The sequence below is a fragment of the Macaca thibetana genome, chromosome 15, assembly GCF_024542745.1.
Source record: "Macaca thibetana thibetana isolate TM-01 chromosome 15, ASM2454274v1, whole genome shotgun sequence".
In the NCBI taxonomy this organism is placed as follows: domain Eukaryota; kingdom Metazoa; phylum Chordata; class Mammalia; order Primates; family Cercopithecidae; genus Macaca; species Macaca thibetana.
The window spans coordinates 80,122,889-80,139,203 of NC_065592.1; the positions used below are offsets into that span (position 1 = coordinate 80,122,889).

At 40.8% G+C, this 16,315-nt stretch overlaps 2 protein-coding genes across 9 annotated transcripts in view; one reads left to right on the forward strand and one right to left on the reverse strand.

The window, feature by feature from the left end:
- Nucleotides 1–16,315, forward strand: part of LOC126937902 (putative COBW domain-containing protein 7) — a 952,477-nt gene that overhangs the window by 386,613 nt on the left and 549,549 nt on the right. The gene's annotated exons all lie outside the window — the stretch shown is intronic.
- Nucleotides 1–16,315, reverse strand: part of KANK1 (KN motif and ankyrin repeat domains 1) — a 239,180-nt gene that overhangs the window by 55,602 nt on the left and 167,263 nt on the right. For 7 of the 8 annotated variants that reach the window (XM_050761741.1, XM_050761736.1, XM_050761735.1 and 4 more), the window contains one exon: nucleotides 13,339–13,458. In XM_050761741.1, the coding sequence (XP_050617698.1) occupies nucleotides 13,339–13,375 (37 nt within the window). In that variant the 5' untranslated portion in view covers nucleotides 13,376–13,458. Of the gene's footprint in view, nucleotides 1–7,210; nucleotides 7,294–13,338; nucleotides 13,459–16,315 lie in introns of those variants that run through there. The other variant, XM_050761743.1, reaches the window with a different exon arrangement.

The window sequence follows — 16,315 nt, forward strand, 5'->3', positions numbered from 1 at the left end:
CATGCTACTATTCTACTGCTACTGCCTACTCTACTGTTGAATTCATACTACTTTGGTACTGAAAAGCCACAAACTAGGGACATTCTCTCTTATAGTTCTTTTTTTTGTTTTTGTTTTTTTTGGAGACAGTCGCGCTCTGTCACCCAGGCTAGAGTGCAATGGCGGGATCTTGGCTCACTGCAACCTCTGCCTCCTGGGTTCAACCAATTCTCCTGCCTCAGTCTCTCAAACAGCTGGGATTACAGGTGCCCACCACCACACACAGCTAATTTTTTTTTTTTTTGTATCTTTAGAAGAGATGGGGTTTCACCATGTTGGCAGCCTGGTCTCAAACCCCTGACCTCAGGTGATCTACCCACCTTGGCCTCCCAAAGTGCTGGGATTACAGGCATGAGCCACCATGCACAGCCTCTTGTAGCTCATGTAAACAACAACAACAACAACAACAAAACCCAAGGACAACAGTCAAAACAATCTCACATTCCTCCCACCCTTTCTGTCTCAGGTAAGCTTACCTTGTAAAAACTCTACCTATGAGTATTTGCCTTAGAGACAGACTGAAAGGAGGATGCGCTGCTATCCCACGCCAAGGGCCTGGGTTATTTCTGTTATACTGGACTTCCCCAAACCCCTAAAGAGTTCAAATATTGTATTGTGCTACTTTAACCCACCCCTTCCCTTAGATGCTTGGGATGGGTGTGAGACCTACACTGTCTGAGCTATAATGAGGGAGAAAGTGGGTATGGCCCTTTCCACAGCACCAAGGCTCTTCTCCACCCACCTTTTTCATAGTCTTAGGATGTGACAGGATTTAGGGGATTAAAAGGGAAGTCCCGCAAAGGCGCCTGCTTTTCCATTCCTCCTCCTGTGAGGTGTGCATCACGTTGGGTCTTGGAAAAGGACTCCTCCTTTACATGCCTGGATTAGCAAGATCTGCTCAGAAGATTTAATGTGAGGGCAGATTTTCCAAGGAGAGGCCACCCTGTCTTCCACATGAGGAGGGTGTTCCCTGGCAGAGGGGTCTGATTCTTGACAGGAGAGTGACTAGGAAGAGGATGCTATCTGATGGTCCTATCTTAAAAGACAAGAAAAATAAAAAGTCTTGTGTCTTCTTATCCTTTATTCAACAAATGCATTTCCCCAAATATATGTGAAGGCTTAAAACTAGTGTCGCATGGACTTTCTACACCTTAGACTTTCTTTACAGTTTGGATTGCCCCATGGTTATTACCTTTATCACATCTAAGTAAGAGACGGTCTCATAATATATTTTCATCCAAGATTTGAAATCAGCATTAAGAAAACCAAAATCAAATGAATTGGGGGACACAGAACTATATAAGAGAATTAAGACTTTAACTTAGATTACTACAAAGACTCTATAAAGGATGTAAATAAGGGATAATAAGGACTATTTATCTCCTCACACCTAAAAGAGGTGAGGTCTGTAGAGACATTCCCAAAAAAACAGTGGGAAAGAAGGAAAGCAGGCCAGCCAGCCATAGTCCCAGGGGCTACCAGCTCAGGTTCTTACCTCCAGTTGCAACCAGCCCACCAAGCTGCACCAGAGAATAAGCCTGAGACAAAAGGAACCAACTGGAGTCCTACCTCCTCTCTCTCTGGCTGTGTTGTTAACAAGCCGCAACAGGCAAAGAAAGGCCATGGCAGCTAGAAAGAATGTTCCCAATGGCCCCTGACAATAATCTCCCCCTTGGACAGCCACAATGTACCTGGTCACCTCTCTCTGGAACCCAAGGCATTTAACAGACAATGCCATGTTTCTCTCTTTTTTTTTTTGTTTGTTTTTTTTTGAGACAGAGTCTTGCTCCGTCGCCCAGGCTGGAGTGCAGATCTCAGCTCACTGCAACCTCCGCCTCTCGGGTTCAAGCTATTCTCCTGCCTCAGCTTCCCAAGTAGCTGGGATTACAGGCGCCTGCCACCACACCCAGCTAATTTTTGTATTTTTAGTAGAGATGGGATTTCACCCTGTTGGCCAGAATGATAAACTCCTGACTTCAAGTGATCTGCCTGCCTTGGCCTCCCAAAGTGCTGGGATTACAGGCCTGAGCCACCTCACCAGCGGCAATACCAGCTTAAGCCTGCCTTAGAGCAAGTGATGGAGAGAAAGCAGAAAACTACAACTTTCACAAGAGGAGGCAGAACGCAAGAGTGTGTGTGTGACATGGTGAAAGCCATCTTTTCACCCAGGAAACATACCCAGGTGAAGCGTCACACATGGATTCACAGAGCGACCAACTGGGAACTTAGGGGAAAAAGTAGCAAGAAAATTGCAAAGTGTATAGCACATCAGATTGGCAACTGGCAGGGCTCAGGCCCACAAATTCTTATGCAGGTGCTGGGCCTGATTTTTGACCTGTATCTATGCCCAGCATCATGCCAGCACAAAGTAGGTGCTCTGCAAATATTTGCTGGTTGAACACTGAGTCTGCTGACTCTACAAGGACTACTAAGCAAGGCATTGTTGGGCATACAAAGAAGATGACATGATTCTTGCCTCTTAAAACACTCAAGTTTATAAGATTAGTGAGGCACACAACCGTAACTCTTAATTAAAAGCAACTGATGGCAACTATTTAATAGAAATAATAATAGAATAATAACAGAATAGGAATAAAGAAGAGGAAGAGAGGAACTCCCACTGGGAGTATCTGAGAATGCTTGTTGGGAGAGGTAAGAGAGGTTGCAGGACTTGAAGGATAAGAAGGGCTTATATTAATAGATATGGGAAAGATGTTCATGTTAAGAGAACAAAGCCACTAACTGGGAAACAGGACAGGGTAGGACTGGGAAACAGCACTGGGAGGGAGCAGATGCCCCTATTTCTTACACAACTCTTTGGATACAGCTGGTCTCTGAGTACCTGTTGTCACGGACCTCTGGAAAGGCCTACTGTGATTTTTATACACACAAGAACGGAAGAAACAGAAACAGACCATGATTTCAGCCAAAATAAGGCCCAAAACAAAAGTTCAGAGTTAAGAGAAGGAAATAATAGTTAGAGATTAAAGTTTGTGAAAGTGAGAATGTTTGGGGAGACAGAAAAGTAACAGAAGAATACAAAGCTCAATGATCCTTAATCTTGCCAGCCATCCTTATGTATACAAAACCACAAAGCGGGGAGAAAAAGGCAAAGAAGGACCAATGCTCACAGCCTCGGGGCTGGTCCATTACACAAAGAAGGAAAATGGCCACCCTTCTGCCAAATAAACCTGTATGGTCATTGAAAAGTGAGTGACTGAATGAATGAACTCACTGAACTGAAGTATTTCTATGGAGTTACATAGCATTCCTTCCAGTAGTCCCCAAACACCACCCCAATTTAAATTCAGCAGTATTTGCAAAGTCTCATCATCAAAGCGTCCAGGGACAATATGCCAAAGGATAATACGCCAGAGGAAAAGCCCCCAGCCCTAAGCTCCCTTTACCTTTCTGGAAGATGTTCTGTCTCAGGTTTCTTCATTTACAATCAGTGTTCTGAGGTGTTGTGAATTCCAGCTGCTGTTTTCTAGCACCCAAGTAACATCTAGCATGTTCCTCAGAGAACACGCAGCTCCAGCACGTGTGTGATGCTCGGGCCCACTGGGATCCCTTACCGGATAGGGTCATAGGTAAGAATCATTGCTCTTATGATGCAATGCCGCTATTTCCCCTCACACTGCCAAACGGCTGTCCCTGGGGCAGATTTGGAAGCGTGTAAAGTGTGGTGTTAATGGAAAAATCCGGTGGCAAAGGGCATCAGTGTTTTGCAATTAATTTTTTTTTTCCTGTAAGCTTCATTGTTGAAATGGTTTGACATGCAAATCATCCCTCCCTCCCGACCAGTGTACAGACTTCCAGGTCTCCACCCTAGTGTGTTCTAAAAATCAGTGTATCATCAGGCTGATTCACCACTTGAAGAGGTGGGACACCGGTTGGGTTACGTGCTGCATAAGCTCAGCAAGTACTTCTGCCTCCTCTGCCAGGTCACAAGAAGACAAACCAGTCTTTGTCGCATAGCTGAGGGGAACATGCCAAACGGGTTGCCCCAAAAAACATATTCACAGTGCGTCCCTGAGTTGAATAAAGCATCCCACTCAATCCACCTAAAAACGCTGAGGGAAAAATAAATAAATCAGCTGCACTGTGTTGGGTATACGGACTTACATGAGGCGGATACTGAGAAAAGAGGAAGAGAGAACTTTTTTTCTGGTTTTAGTTAGGAAAAAGTAAGAGCTGATGCACGCGAGTAGGGTTTTTAAGATATTAAGCACTGGGCATATAAGTTACTGGAAATACCCCATCTCTCTCTTTTATGTTTTTAGTTGGGAATATTCTTCCCCCTTTCTTCCTGGAGAGTCTTAAATGTACCTGCTGTACAGAAATACTTCAATCGCCTTGGCCTAATGGACAGTTGATGCAAATGGAAAAGGCACTCAGTAAATTGGGCAGGGATGGGAAAACTGGGCAGGACAAGCTGAATCAATGTTTTCACAAAATTATTTGCAAAGCGGATGGATGGGATTTATCAACTAAACCAAATATTGTGAGACTAAATTCAGAAAGCCACACAGCTATCTTTTGATTCTACCTAACAGAGATCATGTCCAAAGTATAAAAGATCCCTAAGGGAAAACTTTTCCAATGGAATAAAATCATGAAAAAGGAAATAAAATAAACTCGGTACTAGTAACTGTTAGTAGCAAATTGTTTCCATAAATGGTTACTCTAGTACTACCTCCTTTAAGTAAAGGTTTGTATGGTGAAATTCCAATTCCACAACCTCTAATCCAGTTGGGAGGGAAAGCAGGGATCAGGCAAATCTGGCCATAAACAAGGTAAGAGTACAAAGATTTAACTTTCAGGATAAGAACAAATCCCACAAATCCAACAATTTGTCCCTTAACACAGCTCTCCCTTATGTCTGTAGTTCTGTTTTTCTATCTGTTGATTAGAATGGCCTTCTCATTTTTATAGAATATTATTTAATCTGAGTTTCAGCCATGGCTTGCTTTAACTAGGACAAGAAATCTGGTCACTATATATATTTTTAAATCTCAAAATAGCAGCATACTTATTTTTAAGTGGTGAGATAACTCATCATATAGACCTACCAGTTGAGATGACTAATGCTATACGTACAAACGGGCTGCATTTCAAAAACTTGTGTTTTCAGGATTCATAATGAACAGCAGCCCAAAAGCAGAACCAGGCTTAGCCTGTAAAACATGAGCATACTTTTCCTAAAGCATGTGGAAGTGAGTAACTCAGTTAAGGCTCACTCCAGAAATATTCAACAGAGAAGCCAAGGAAGGAAAAAGAAAATAGTCTGCTTTTGGTTTTTTGAACTTAGAATTTCTACAACTGTTTGAATGAATCTTATAAAATCTGATTTCCTAGATGGGTCTTCTAAAAGGTTTTATTAGAGAAGTCTACCCAATGCAATTAAATTTTTTTTGCCAGGAAGGAGCAAGAACTTATCGTTTCTGTGACTTTGAGAATTATGATAATATTTTTCATGCCAGATCAAATCAAACCACCTTTTATAGAAAAGGAGCCAAAGCAGTGGCTGTGAGCTTTAGTCACAATCGTTTTCCTCCAAGCCCATACAAACCTTTCTCAGAAACTGCACAAAAGAGATGAACTGAAATTATCCCAGCCACAGGAAGAAGGCAAACCCTGGAAAAGGAAGCGAACGAGCTATACCTTTGATGGGTTCAGCGAGCCCACCCAAGTCATTCAAGAAAGAGGGGAAGTGCATAATCAGAAATAAATGCCAATACTCACAATGGGAAGTCTGCTGAGGAAGAGCAGAGCACAGAGTTTTCAAATCCTTGTAGGAAGGGCCGTTTTAATCCTTTGACTGGCTACCCAGTCTCTTAGAATAATAGCAACAGCTCGAGTCCTTAACACAGCGAATCTCCCTGTTGGGTATTTATTTTGTGTGTGTGGTTTTTTTTTTCTTCCTTGTTGGCACCTATAAAGTTGGTACTGGACAAAAATCCCCAACCAAAGGGTTTCTTTGCTCAGTACCCAGGAGCAGGAGCACAGATTTTCTCCTTCCTACACTCAAATAGGCTGGTACTCACTGGAAGATAAATCATCCTTCCTTGGCTTAGCTTGAGAGCTAATCGCCTGTCTGAAATCTGATGCTTAAGCCATTATGATTGGCTCAAGGCTTGGAGCAAGAAAGCTTATAAGGTGAAGCTGGCTACAGGTTAAAACAAAGCCTTATGAGTTTATAAAACAAGCAAGCTCTGATGAGCGAGGGGCTTTTCCAAACCTCTCCGGGGAGTGGGTGAATTCTGGGGTTCTGATTAACCGACAAGCAAGACTTCGAAACCCAGGGTGTCCCCTATTTGTAGGTGCTCCCAGCATTTTAAGAGTTATGAAATTGAAATCTAAGAAGTAGTTACATTATCTTCTCAAACACCACCACTATAAGAAAATTATTTCATCTATAAACTTCAGTGTGAAATTAGCCTTCAAAAGACTAATAACTAGTTTCACTGAAAGTTGAAATGCATAATCTAATTAAATGCAATTATTAAACACACTAATACTAGGATGAAGCTGTATAATGCAATAAATAAAGGAATTAGAATATGTTTATTAATTTGAAATAATCCACACTAAGAAAAAAAATAACTTACCAACGTAATCCCTGTCAGGGAGGACGTTTTATTTTCAACCACTATACTTCAGGGTTTTATGCAGTTTTCTGAAATATATACTTTTCCCTTCATCTGTTTAATCAGAACTTCACAGATATCACACTTCTGATTTTAAATGTCAACATAATAAAGAACCTTGAACAAAGGAAAAACGTTCTACATGTCTAATTTCTGGCTTAGTCATTAGCTGTGTGAGCTCAGCAAGTTGTGTTTTGTCATCTGAGAGTATGGAAGGAAGCCTGGACAACTGAAATGAAAAGACGCCCTTTTAGTTCTTACCTACAAGCTTATGGTAGGCTCCTACCTATGTGTTTATGTTTTACCCTCTCAGCTACTCTAATAGTATCCAACACACTACTTATGGGAGAATACAAAGCACAAATAAGAACATACATTTTAATCCTTCTGCAAATTCATTCAACTAGGAGACCCTGAAAAGTCACGGAGGGTACCCATGAATTAAAGCAGCCACAGTTTCTAATCAGCGAACCCTCTGCCTTCGGGGTAATGCTAACACAGATGACAGGTCTAAGACTCACCACGATGGGTACACCGCCTCTGCTGTGCTGTGTCTTTCCTTACAGATGGTCTCAGAAAACACCAGGTTGGTTTCAGCCAGACCAGTCAGTGCAAACTAGTCTTATACTCGACAAACAGCACATAATTCCTGCTGTCAGGTTCACCGCAGTGGGCTCAGAGTTCTGTTTGAGAAACGCTCCTGCCCAGAAAAATATTTACACAAGTGAGAGTGGGGTGCACCGCACTGCAGCATTCTGCCTACCCTGCCATGAGTCTGGCTCTGTCTGATTGACCCGGTCTTATCAGTGGCCTTTGTACTCATTTGAGATCAGCATAGAGACAAAAGCTGGAGCCAAATAACTGACCAAGATAACAAGATTCAAGCCCCACAACAGTTACTAAAGCCATGAAAACACTGTGCCCTTTAACTCAGTCATCCTGCTTCTTTGAAATTGTTGGGAAATAATAAAAAAGGAGGAGAAAAAAGACCAGGCAAGATGTTCTCTGCAACATCAGTTACCATAGGGAAAATCTGGAAGCAGTCCAAACATCCAAACATAATTCAACTGCTAGAAACACCATAAGGAATATTATACAGTCATCGAAAATAATAATTTGAAAATTGTTTTCTATGAAGACTTGGAAAAATGCAAAGAATGTTAAAGTCAAGAGTTGATAACCAAATCTATAAAAGCTTATTGAAACTGCATTTAAGTTTGTTAGCCTGAAAAGGTTGAAAAAGGAATACTAAAAATAATATGTAGTGTGGAATTTTGAGTAATTCTTCTCTTCTGGTTTCCTATCAAATTTTATGTTATCATTAATTTAAATAATTTTTTTTTTTTTTGAGATGGAGTCTCACTCTGTCACACAGGCTGGAGTGCAGTGGTACCATGTCAGGTCACTGCAACCTCCGTCTTCTGGGTTCAAGCAATTCTCCTGCCTCAGCTTTCCGAGTAGCTGGAATTACAGGCGCCCACTACCACGCCCGGCTAGTTTTTATATTTTTAGTAGAGACGGATTTTCACCATGTTGGCCAGGCTGGTCTCGAGCTCCTGACCTCAGGTGATCTACCTGCTTCGGCCTCCCAAAGTGCTGGGATTATAGGCATGAGCCACTGTGCCCGGCCTAAATAACATTTTAATGCAATTCAATAAGCATCTTTAATAAATAAATATGTATTTGTCTGAAACAATATATATCCAGGCTGTAAAAAAAGAAATAGCATGAGGCAAAAGCTATAATAAATTGGGGAAGGCAACTATTAGCAAAAATAAAGGCGATGAGAGCAGGCATAAAAAGTCACCTCCCAGTGCTCATCCATTATGTCATTTAACTGGGTTTAATGAGGATGTTAATACAACTCTGGCCCTGATATCATGGCGTCCAGCAGGGCCTGACAGGAGGGTACCTGGGGTGTTTCCTGATCAGCAGCTCGTGACAGGGACAAGAGAACAAGGGGAATGGTGCTATCCCCTGATATCTGACCAGCACTTTATGTTTTAAAAAGTGTTTTTACAACTATTGTTTTATTTTTTCCCCGCACAACCACCTTGTGAAGAAGGTAGGATAGCTATTATTATCTTTCTTTCACAAATAAGCCACTTGTTATTTGGCTTTTAAAGCACATCTAAGCTCTAATTAAAGTTTCACAACATTAATTAGTGTTTAGAGAGGTATCAATCAGTGCATCCAATTTACAACATGATTCAAAAACTTGGGGAAAAAGGAGACTGCCTCATCCCCACACCCCAAAGAGATACGGCTATTTTCCTAACCAACGATCACCATTTACTTCCTAGCTGGCTATGAGAGAACAGTCAAGAGCAATTTATGATGCTCTTATCTCCTTAACAAAAGACATTAGAGTACTGTTAGCAGTACCATAATAACATGTTTTTTGTTTTTTGCTTTAGAGGTAGGGTCTGGCTCTCTCACCCAGGCTGGAGTGCAGTGGTACCATCATAACTCACTGCAGCCTCAAACTCCTGGGCTCAAGCAATCCTCCCACCTCAGCCTCCTGAGTAGCTGGGACTACAGGTGCATGCCACTATGCCTGGCTAATTTAAAAAATTTTTTTTTCTTTTTTGGTAGAGATAGACTCTTGCTATGTTGCCCACACCGGTCTCGAACTCCTGGCCCCAAGCAATCCTCCCTCCTCGGCCTTCCAAAATGTTGGGATTACAGGTATAAGCCATGCCATCTGGCCTAAAATGTTTTAAATTAAAGAAAACAATACTGTACTGATCAAGAGAAGTAGGATGGAGGATCTGGTGAAAAAGAGAGAACACTATGAGGAATGACTGATATTGATGGGCTGGTGGTAAGGAAGGGCAGGAGGGGGTGCAATCCAGAAGGGGTACATAGGTAGGGCTGCACACAAAAGTAGAACACCATTAAACTGAATTTTAGATAAACAATGAACACGTTTTTAGTATTTTTTTTTTCTGGCAACTGTGTACACAGACTTCAACTTTCCCTAGAATGTACAATCCTTGAGGGCAGAAATGTTTGCCACTTTTGTTCACTGCTGTATCCCCAGTACCTAAAACAGCACATAGTAGGTGCTCATGTGTATCTGGCCTATACTAATAAGGTTTATTTCTTAAGCTAAGTAGTGTGTACAAAGGTGCTTGTTATATAACTTTCACACATTATGTATGTCTGAAGTGTGGCATAATACGTTTTACAAATTACAGCATTAATGAATAGCTCGTTTTAAAAGCAGTTTCTTTTACCCCACCTCACTGAAGGACTCCAATGGGAAGTCAGGGTATAAAAGGTTGTGAATCACCCCTTACACCCCATTTAAATGTTACATGGGGATGTCAACTTGAGATGATCAGTCGTCAGATGTATTTTGTGCTAAGGGCATGGTTTGGCCTTTCCCAGAGGCTCCTCTTTGGCTTGTTTTATTTCCATAGTCTTATTTTATTAAGACTATGGAAAGTGCTTCCTTTGCCACTGCCCTGACTCCATCGTCACATGAAATTTCCCCTCATGCTCTATGGAGCCTGAGCAGCAATTTTCGGAAATTGAAAAAACATATAATTTACTCCACATCTAAAACTCCTACTAAACCCAAATAGCTTATCCTTTTCTCACAGGAGACCAGTAATTGGCCCTCACTAGCTGCCATGAAGCCCTTTTTATCTCACCTTCATCTAGGCTCTCTAAATGTTATTTATATGCACAGAAGTGTATTTATAACCCGCATCTCTTACATTGAGTATTTTTTTAAACATCGGAGAGGTGTTTCTTTTGTAAACAAAGTGGGAAAAGGTAAAGGAATGATTTTTATAAACATATTCTCAACCATGTGAAATATATAACATTTGAAGACTATGTAAAAAATAGGAAGACATTTATTTGTAGGTGGTATTATCATCAGTAATTCTTGCTTTTGTTTTGTTTTGTTTTCAGGCAATACGACACTTTTAAATTTTCAGCTGGGTGCGGTGGCTCATGCCTGTAATCCCAGCACTTTGGGAGGCCGAGGTGGGCAGATCACCTGAGGTCACGAGTTCAACACCAGCCTGGTAAACATGGTGAAACCTCATCTCTACTAAAAATACAAAAATTGGCCAGGCGTGATGGCATGGGCCTATAATCCCAGCTACTTGGGAAGCTGAGGCACAAGAATCGCTTGAACCCAGGAGGCAGAGGTTGCAGTGAGCCGATATCGCGCCACTGCACTCCAGCCTGGGTGACAGAGCGAGACTCTATCTCAAAAAAAAAAGAGAAAATTTTTTTTTCTATGAGTGTCATATATATGGTGTACACACATTTGTGTTTGTATATACATATATGTATGGATGTGTATTACTGTGTGCATATATACATATACAGACACATACACATATATGTATGTTTGTGTATATATTACTGTTTATGGTTGAGTCTCTAATTAGATTTGCTTACAGACGTACAGGGGTCATGGTAAGTAAAAAATCTCCCCCTGCACAGTCCAGATACCCGTCTGCAGTAACAATTCATACTTTGACACCCTGAAAGCCGCAAATCAGAGAGCTTTCTTTTGCTTTCCACCTCAAGGCCTAGACCTGTTAGGCAGAATACCAGGTGGGAAGGAAAAGTTATAGCTTGCTTATTAGATCTCAGGAACAAAGAAAAAAGGTAAGTACAGAACAAACCAAGTTGGAAAGGAATTAGTGGGGTATGTATTTAAACCTATGAAGAAAGGATTTTGCCCAAGGCACCAGAAGAAAGTTGAGGTCTTGAGGCACCAACAACCATAAACACCTCTTCTCCTGGGCGTGTGAATGGAAGCAAATGGAGGGCAAGGGAGGAAACCACATCATCAGAGGGAATTGAAACCCAACTACTACACTTGAAATTTCATGTTTCAATTTCCTCTCTCATCAAATATTTTACTAGAGAAAGCCATCATCATTCTGATTTATTTATTTATTTATTTTGATATGGAGTCTCACTCCGTCACCTAGGCTGGAGGGCAGTGGTGCAATCTGGGCCCACTGCAACCTCTGCCTACCAGGTTCCAGCCATTCCTGTCTTAGCCTCCTAAGTAGCTGAGATTACAGGCATGCGCCACCATGCCTGGCTAATTTTTGTATTTTTGTAGAGATGGGGTTTCGTCATGTTGGCCAGGCTGGTCTTGAACTACTGACTTTGGGTGACCCATCCCCCTTGGCCTCCCCAAGTGCTGGGATTACAGGTGTGAGCCACCGCCCATAATTCTGATTTATCTTACTTCATTTAAGTAAGTCCCTGAACTTCTCTGTGACATTACATAGGGATGATGATGACAGTAAAATAATAGCTTAATCTCATTAGATTATTGTGAGGATTAAGTATGAAAATGCAGGCAAAGCATTTTAGGCACTATGGTGCATATTAAGTGTTCAATGAATGTTAGATGTTACCATTCATGTCTTTATTATTGATAGTAGTCCCACAGCAGAATCTACAAAAGTCTCAAGAAGCTGGGCAGTGAAAAGGTCAAAAATGGAACGGACAGGGAAAGATCAGTCATCCCAGAACAAACAACTGACTTTATCTGGGTTTGGGTTACAGTGTTCTACCCAGAGGAGATACTTGCAGCTGAGACTGCTAGAATAAAAAGTCACATTCATGGGCTGGGAATGCCCACTTTAGAGGTCATTTCCTGCTGTTGTCTTCAAAAGTGCTTTACGGCTTACATAGCTCCTGTAAGTATGTTTCTGGTACGCTCACTGGTCCTAAACTGGCAGGTGGACATACTTACCGATGGTTTACATGTGGAGAAATAGCCCTGCCCAATATTTCATGGTTAGTGCTGGAACTAGGACTCAAATTCAGGTTTCCTGGCTCCAATTCTACACTTGCTCCAGTATATAATGTTGTCATTTGAAGGTGTTCAGAGCTAGCAGAGGTAGGACTCTGAACTCAGATGCTCAGAAAAAATTTCTGCATAGACGATTACTGTTCTCACTCATTCAGCTATCTGGTAGATAACTCAACAAAGAAATGAACACTCGGCATGCCATTTTGGGCAGGTTGTCCCCATGGTGATGTGTCTCTTAGGAGGATCTTCTCTGCATTTCGTGTAGATTTCTCCCAAATCTCACAGGAGCAATATTGGAACAGAAAGTGAAACTATATAAATCTCTAATATAACCAAAATAAGAATTCAAATACAGGTCTTTATGATTCATAATACGGCTTGTTGCATATTCCTAATAGAATCACTTTACAGAATATATACTTCTCTTCCCCCCTTTCTCTTTGTTTAGCAACATCAAACAAAAGCTGCTTGGAAGTGGATACTAGGAATTGGTTTTAAGCATCCAAACTAATTTCCTTTCTCCTCATTCAATCCCTCAGAAAGAAGTGCAAGAGGAGTATACATTACATTTGCATCAGCATTCAGGATTTAAATTTGTCTTTTAACACTTCAACAGAATTGACTTAGGTAATACTTTACTCAACTGATTTCAGTGCAAGACTCTAAGATAAAAGTAAATTTTCTGAGAGTAAAACAAAACAAAACCAAACTTCGATGGATAGAAAATTGCTTTGAAATCCTAGTTATCTAGGCAACTTGCTATTATCCGTTCATTATTAAAGAGAATAAAAAATTAGTTTGAGAAAAGACATACATTTAAACACACACTCCAGAGCACAGGGTTACCTGAGGCACTGCCGTTAACCTTTGTGGTATGAGCCATGCTGGCTTGAGCCCAGTGATAGATCCAGAAAGGAGTGAGGAGTCATGCAAATTTTATGCATCAAGTTCTCAAAGGCATTCAACCTGAAACAATAAAGAGAGCCCCATCAAAATGGATCATTTAAAAATATGTACAACACTAAATCTTAGACTTCATTTACAAAGATGACTGCTAACAGAGAAAGCAAATCAGAATGGGGGAAGAAAGACTGTAGATCCAGGAGGTGACTGCACTGGACCTGGCAGTATGGAGATAACACCCATGGATGTACCAGTGGCTGTATACTGAGAGGAGGTCTCTACACATAATACTCTATGGGAAACAAAATTGGTTCTCTAGAAGTGTGACTATTTTAGGAAAGCGGTCACCAAATACAAATGACCTCCTAATGTGTAGCGCTCTACAAAATATTTTTGTTTTTTAACCATATCTTCCTTTCCAAATTCTGGTTCAAAAGGTTCATTTATTCAACTGCATTTCAAAGCAATTATTGCACCAAATGTTTACATTTTTAAAAAGATTAACTTTATGGAAATTCTTTTGAGATATCTGAAGTCTTTCTACCAACGCCTCTTTCTTACATGCAACCAGCTTTCTAAAGCACAAATCTGATCCAGTCAGTCCTCCTCCTCTTAAAACAAACAAACAAAAATCATTATCTCCCACTGTGCTGTTGGATAAACTTCAAATTGTTAGAGGCATTCGAACCAGAGTAACTCCATCTTGAATAGGGGCTAGATAAAATAAGGCTGAGACCTTTATTTTAAGTCTACATTCCCAGGAGGTTAGGCATTCTTAGTCACAGGATGAGATAGGTCAGCACAAAATACAGGTCACAAAGACCTTGCTGACAAACAGGTTGTGGTAAAGAAGCCGGCCAAAACCCACCAAAGCCAAGATGGTGATGAAAGTGATCGCTGGTTATTCTCACTGCTCATTATACACTAATTAGAATGCATTACCATGCTAAATAACACTCCCACCAGTACCAGGACAGTTTGCAAATGCCATGGCAATGTCAGGAAGTTATCCTATATGGTCTAAAAAGCGGAGGACCCCTCAGTTCCAGGAACTGCCCACCCTTTCCTGCAAAACTCACGAATAATCCACCTCTTGTTTAGCATATAATCAAGAAGTAACTTTAAGTATAATCAGTTGAGCAGCACATGCTCCTGCTCTGCCTATGGAGTAGCCATTCTTTATTCCTTTACTTTCTTAATAAACTTGCTTTCACTTTACTCTATGGATTCGCCTCTTATTCCTTCTTGTGAGAGATCCAAGATCTTGCAGTCTGGATGAGGACCCCTTTCCGGTAACAAAATGATAGAGCATGGCACATAGTTTTGAAACACTGGGGTCCACACTGGGCAGTATATTCATTTTATATTGATATTTCTATTTAAAAGTTACCTGAGATTACCATAATAAGACTTACATTTCAATCACAAAATTTAAAACAAAAAAAGAAAAAAAATGAAAAAAACACTTGTTTCCCCTTTGGTTTTTCCAAATACCACCTGAAAAATACTAGCAAACAGTAAACAATAGTACATATAGAAATTCCATTTCCATGGTGCTCAAACTCTGACTCTAGACCCATGAAATCAGAAGAACTGGGGTGAAACAAATTCTAAATTGAGAACTGAAGTGTCAATTCAGAAATCCACATGACCTCCTAGCAACAGGATGCTAGAATAATATCCGTATACACTAATTCTAATGCAGCCATTGAAATCATGTAAGTTTTTAATAAGGTAAAATATTCAAAGTATGTTAGTTAAAAGAAAAACAAAACTGTGTACTATCCTCAACCTAATTTTATTAAAAATACATATGTGTATACGTACATATTTAATTTAAACGATGAGAAGTAAATGTACCAAAATGTTCACTGTGGTTGCCTCTGGCTGATGAAATCATGGATTTTAGCTCTTTTCTTATTTTTGTGATAATAATTATTAAAAATAAATATTTAGGCCGGACGCGGTGGCTCACACCTGTAATCCCAGCACTTTGGGAAGCCGACGTGGGCGGATCACCTGAGGTCAGAGTTTGAGACCAGCGTGGCCAACACAGCAAAACCTCGTCTCTACTAAAAAAATACAAAAATTAGCCAGGCTTGGTGGTGTATGCCTGTAATCCCATCTACTTGGGAGGCTGAGGCACCAGAACCACTCGAACCTGGGGGGGCAGAGGTTGTGGTGAGCCGAGACTGCACCACTGCACCCCAGCCTCGGTGGCAGAACGAGTCAAAAAATAAAAATAAAATATAAATATTTAGACCCTTTCTGTCAATGTTGTTTTATTTGCTTTAAAATCCTCAGGGAAAAGAAAAGGTATTTTTTAAAATGCTATGCAAAAAAGGAAACTATCAGGCTACAATCATGAAGTATAGGGGTTGGAAATATAAGTAAATAAAAAGGAAGGAAAAGGAAATGGCTGATTGCTTTGATCACACAGGGTGAGAATTTCTTGCCACTTAGCTAGTGAAATTTTCCTCATTGTTTAAATGGGTTTGCACCACAGTTCAAAGCTAACTACGTGAAAGCAACTCAGGGTAAACTGAAAAGGAACCTTTTTTCTCTCTTTTTTTTTTCTTTTTTAAACAGATTGCTTCTGACAAGCCTGCCCCCCGCATGGCTTTTTCAGCTACACTGACTAGCACTGTGTTCACCTGCAGAGAGGAGATTCTAAACCGTCCACTCCCTGCTGATCCTTAGTTTCTGGCTGGTGGCACACCAGGACAGGATGGCTCCAAGCTCCCTGATGAAGGGGTAATCACCTGACTTTCTCTTGGAAACAGAGGCACTGGTTCAGGTCCACAACATTGAACTTGGAGAGCAATAACCTTTGTGTGCACAGTCATTGGTGGCTGAATCAAAAGGCAGGCTTTAGGGATAGAGTAAATACTGTCTTTTAAGAATAGGAGTGAACGTCTAT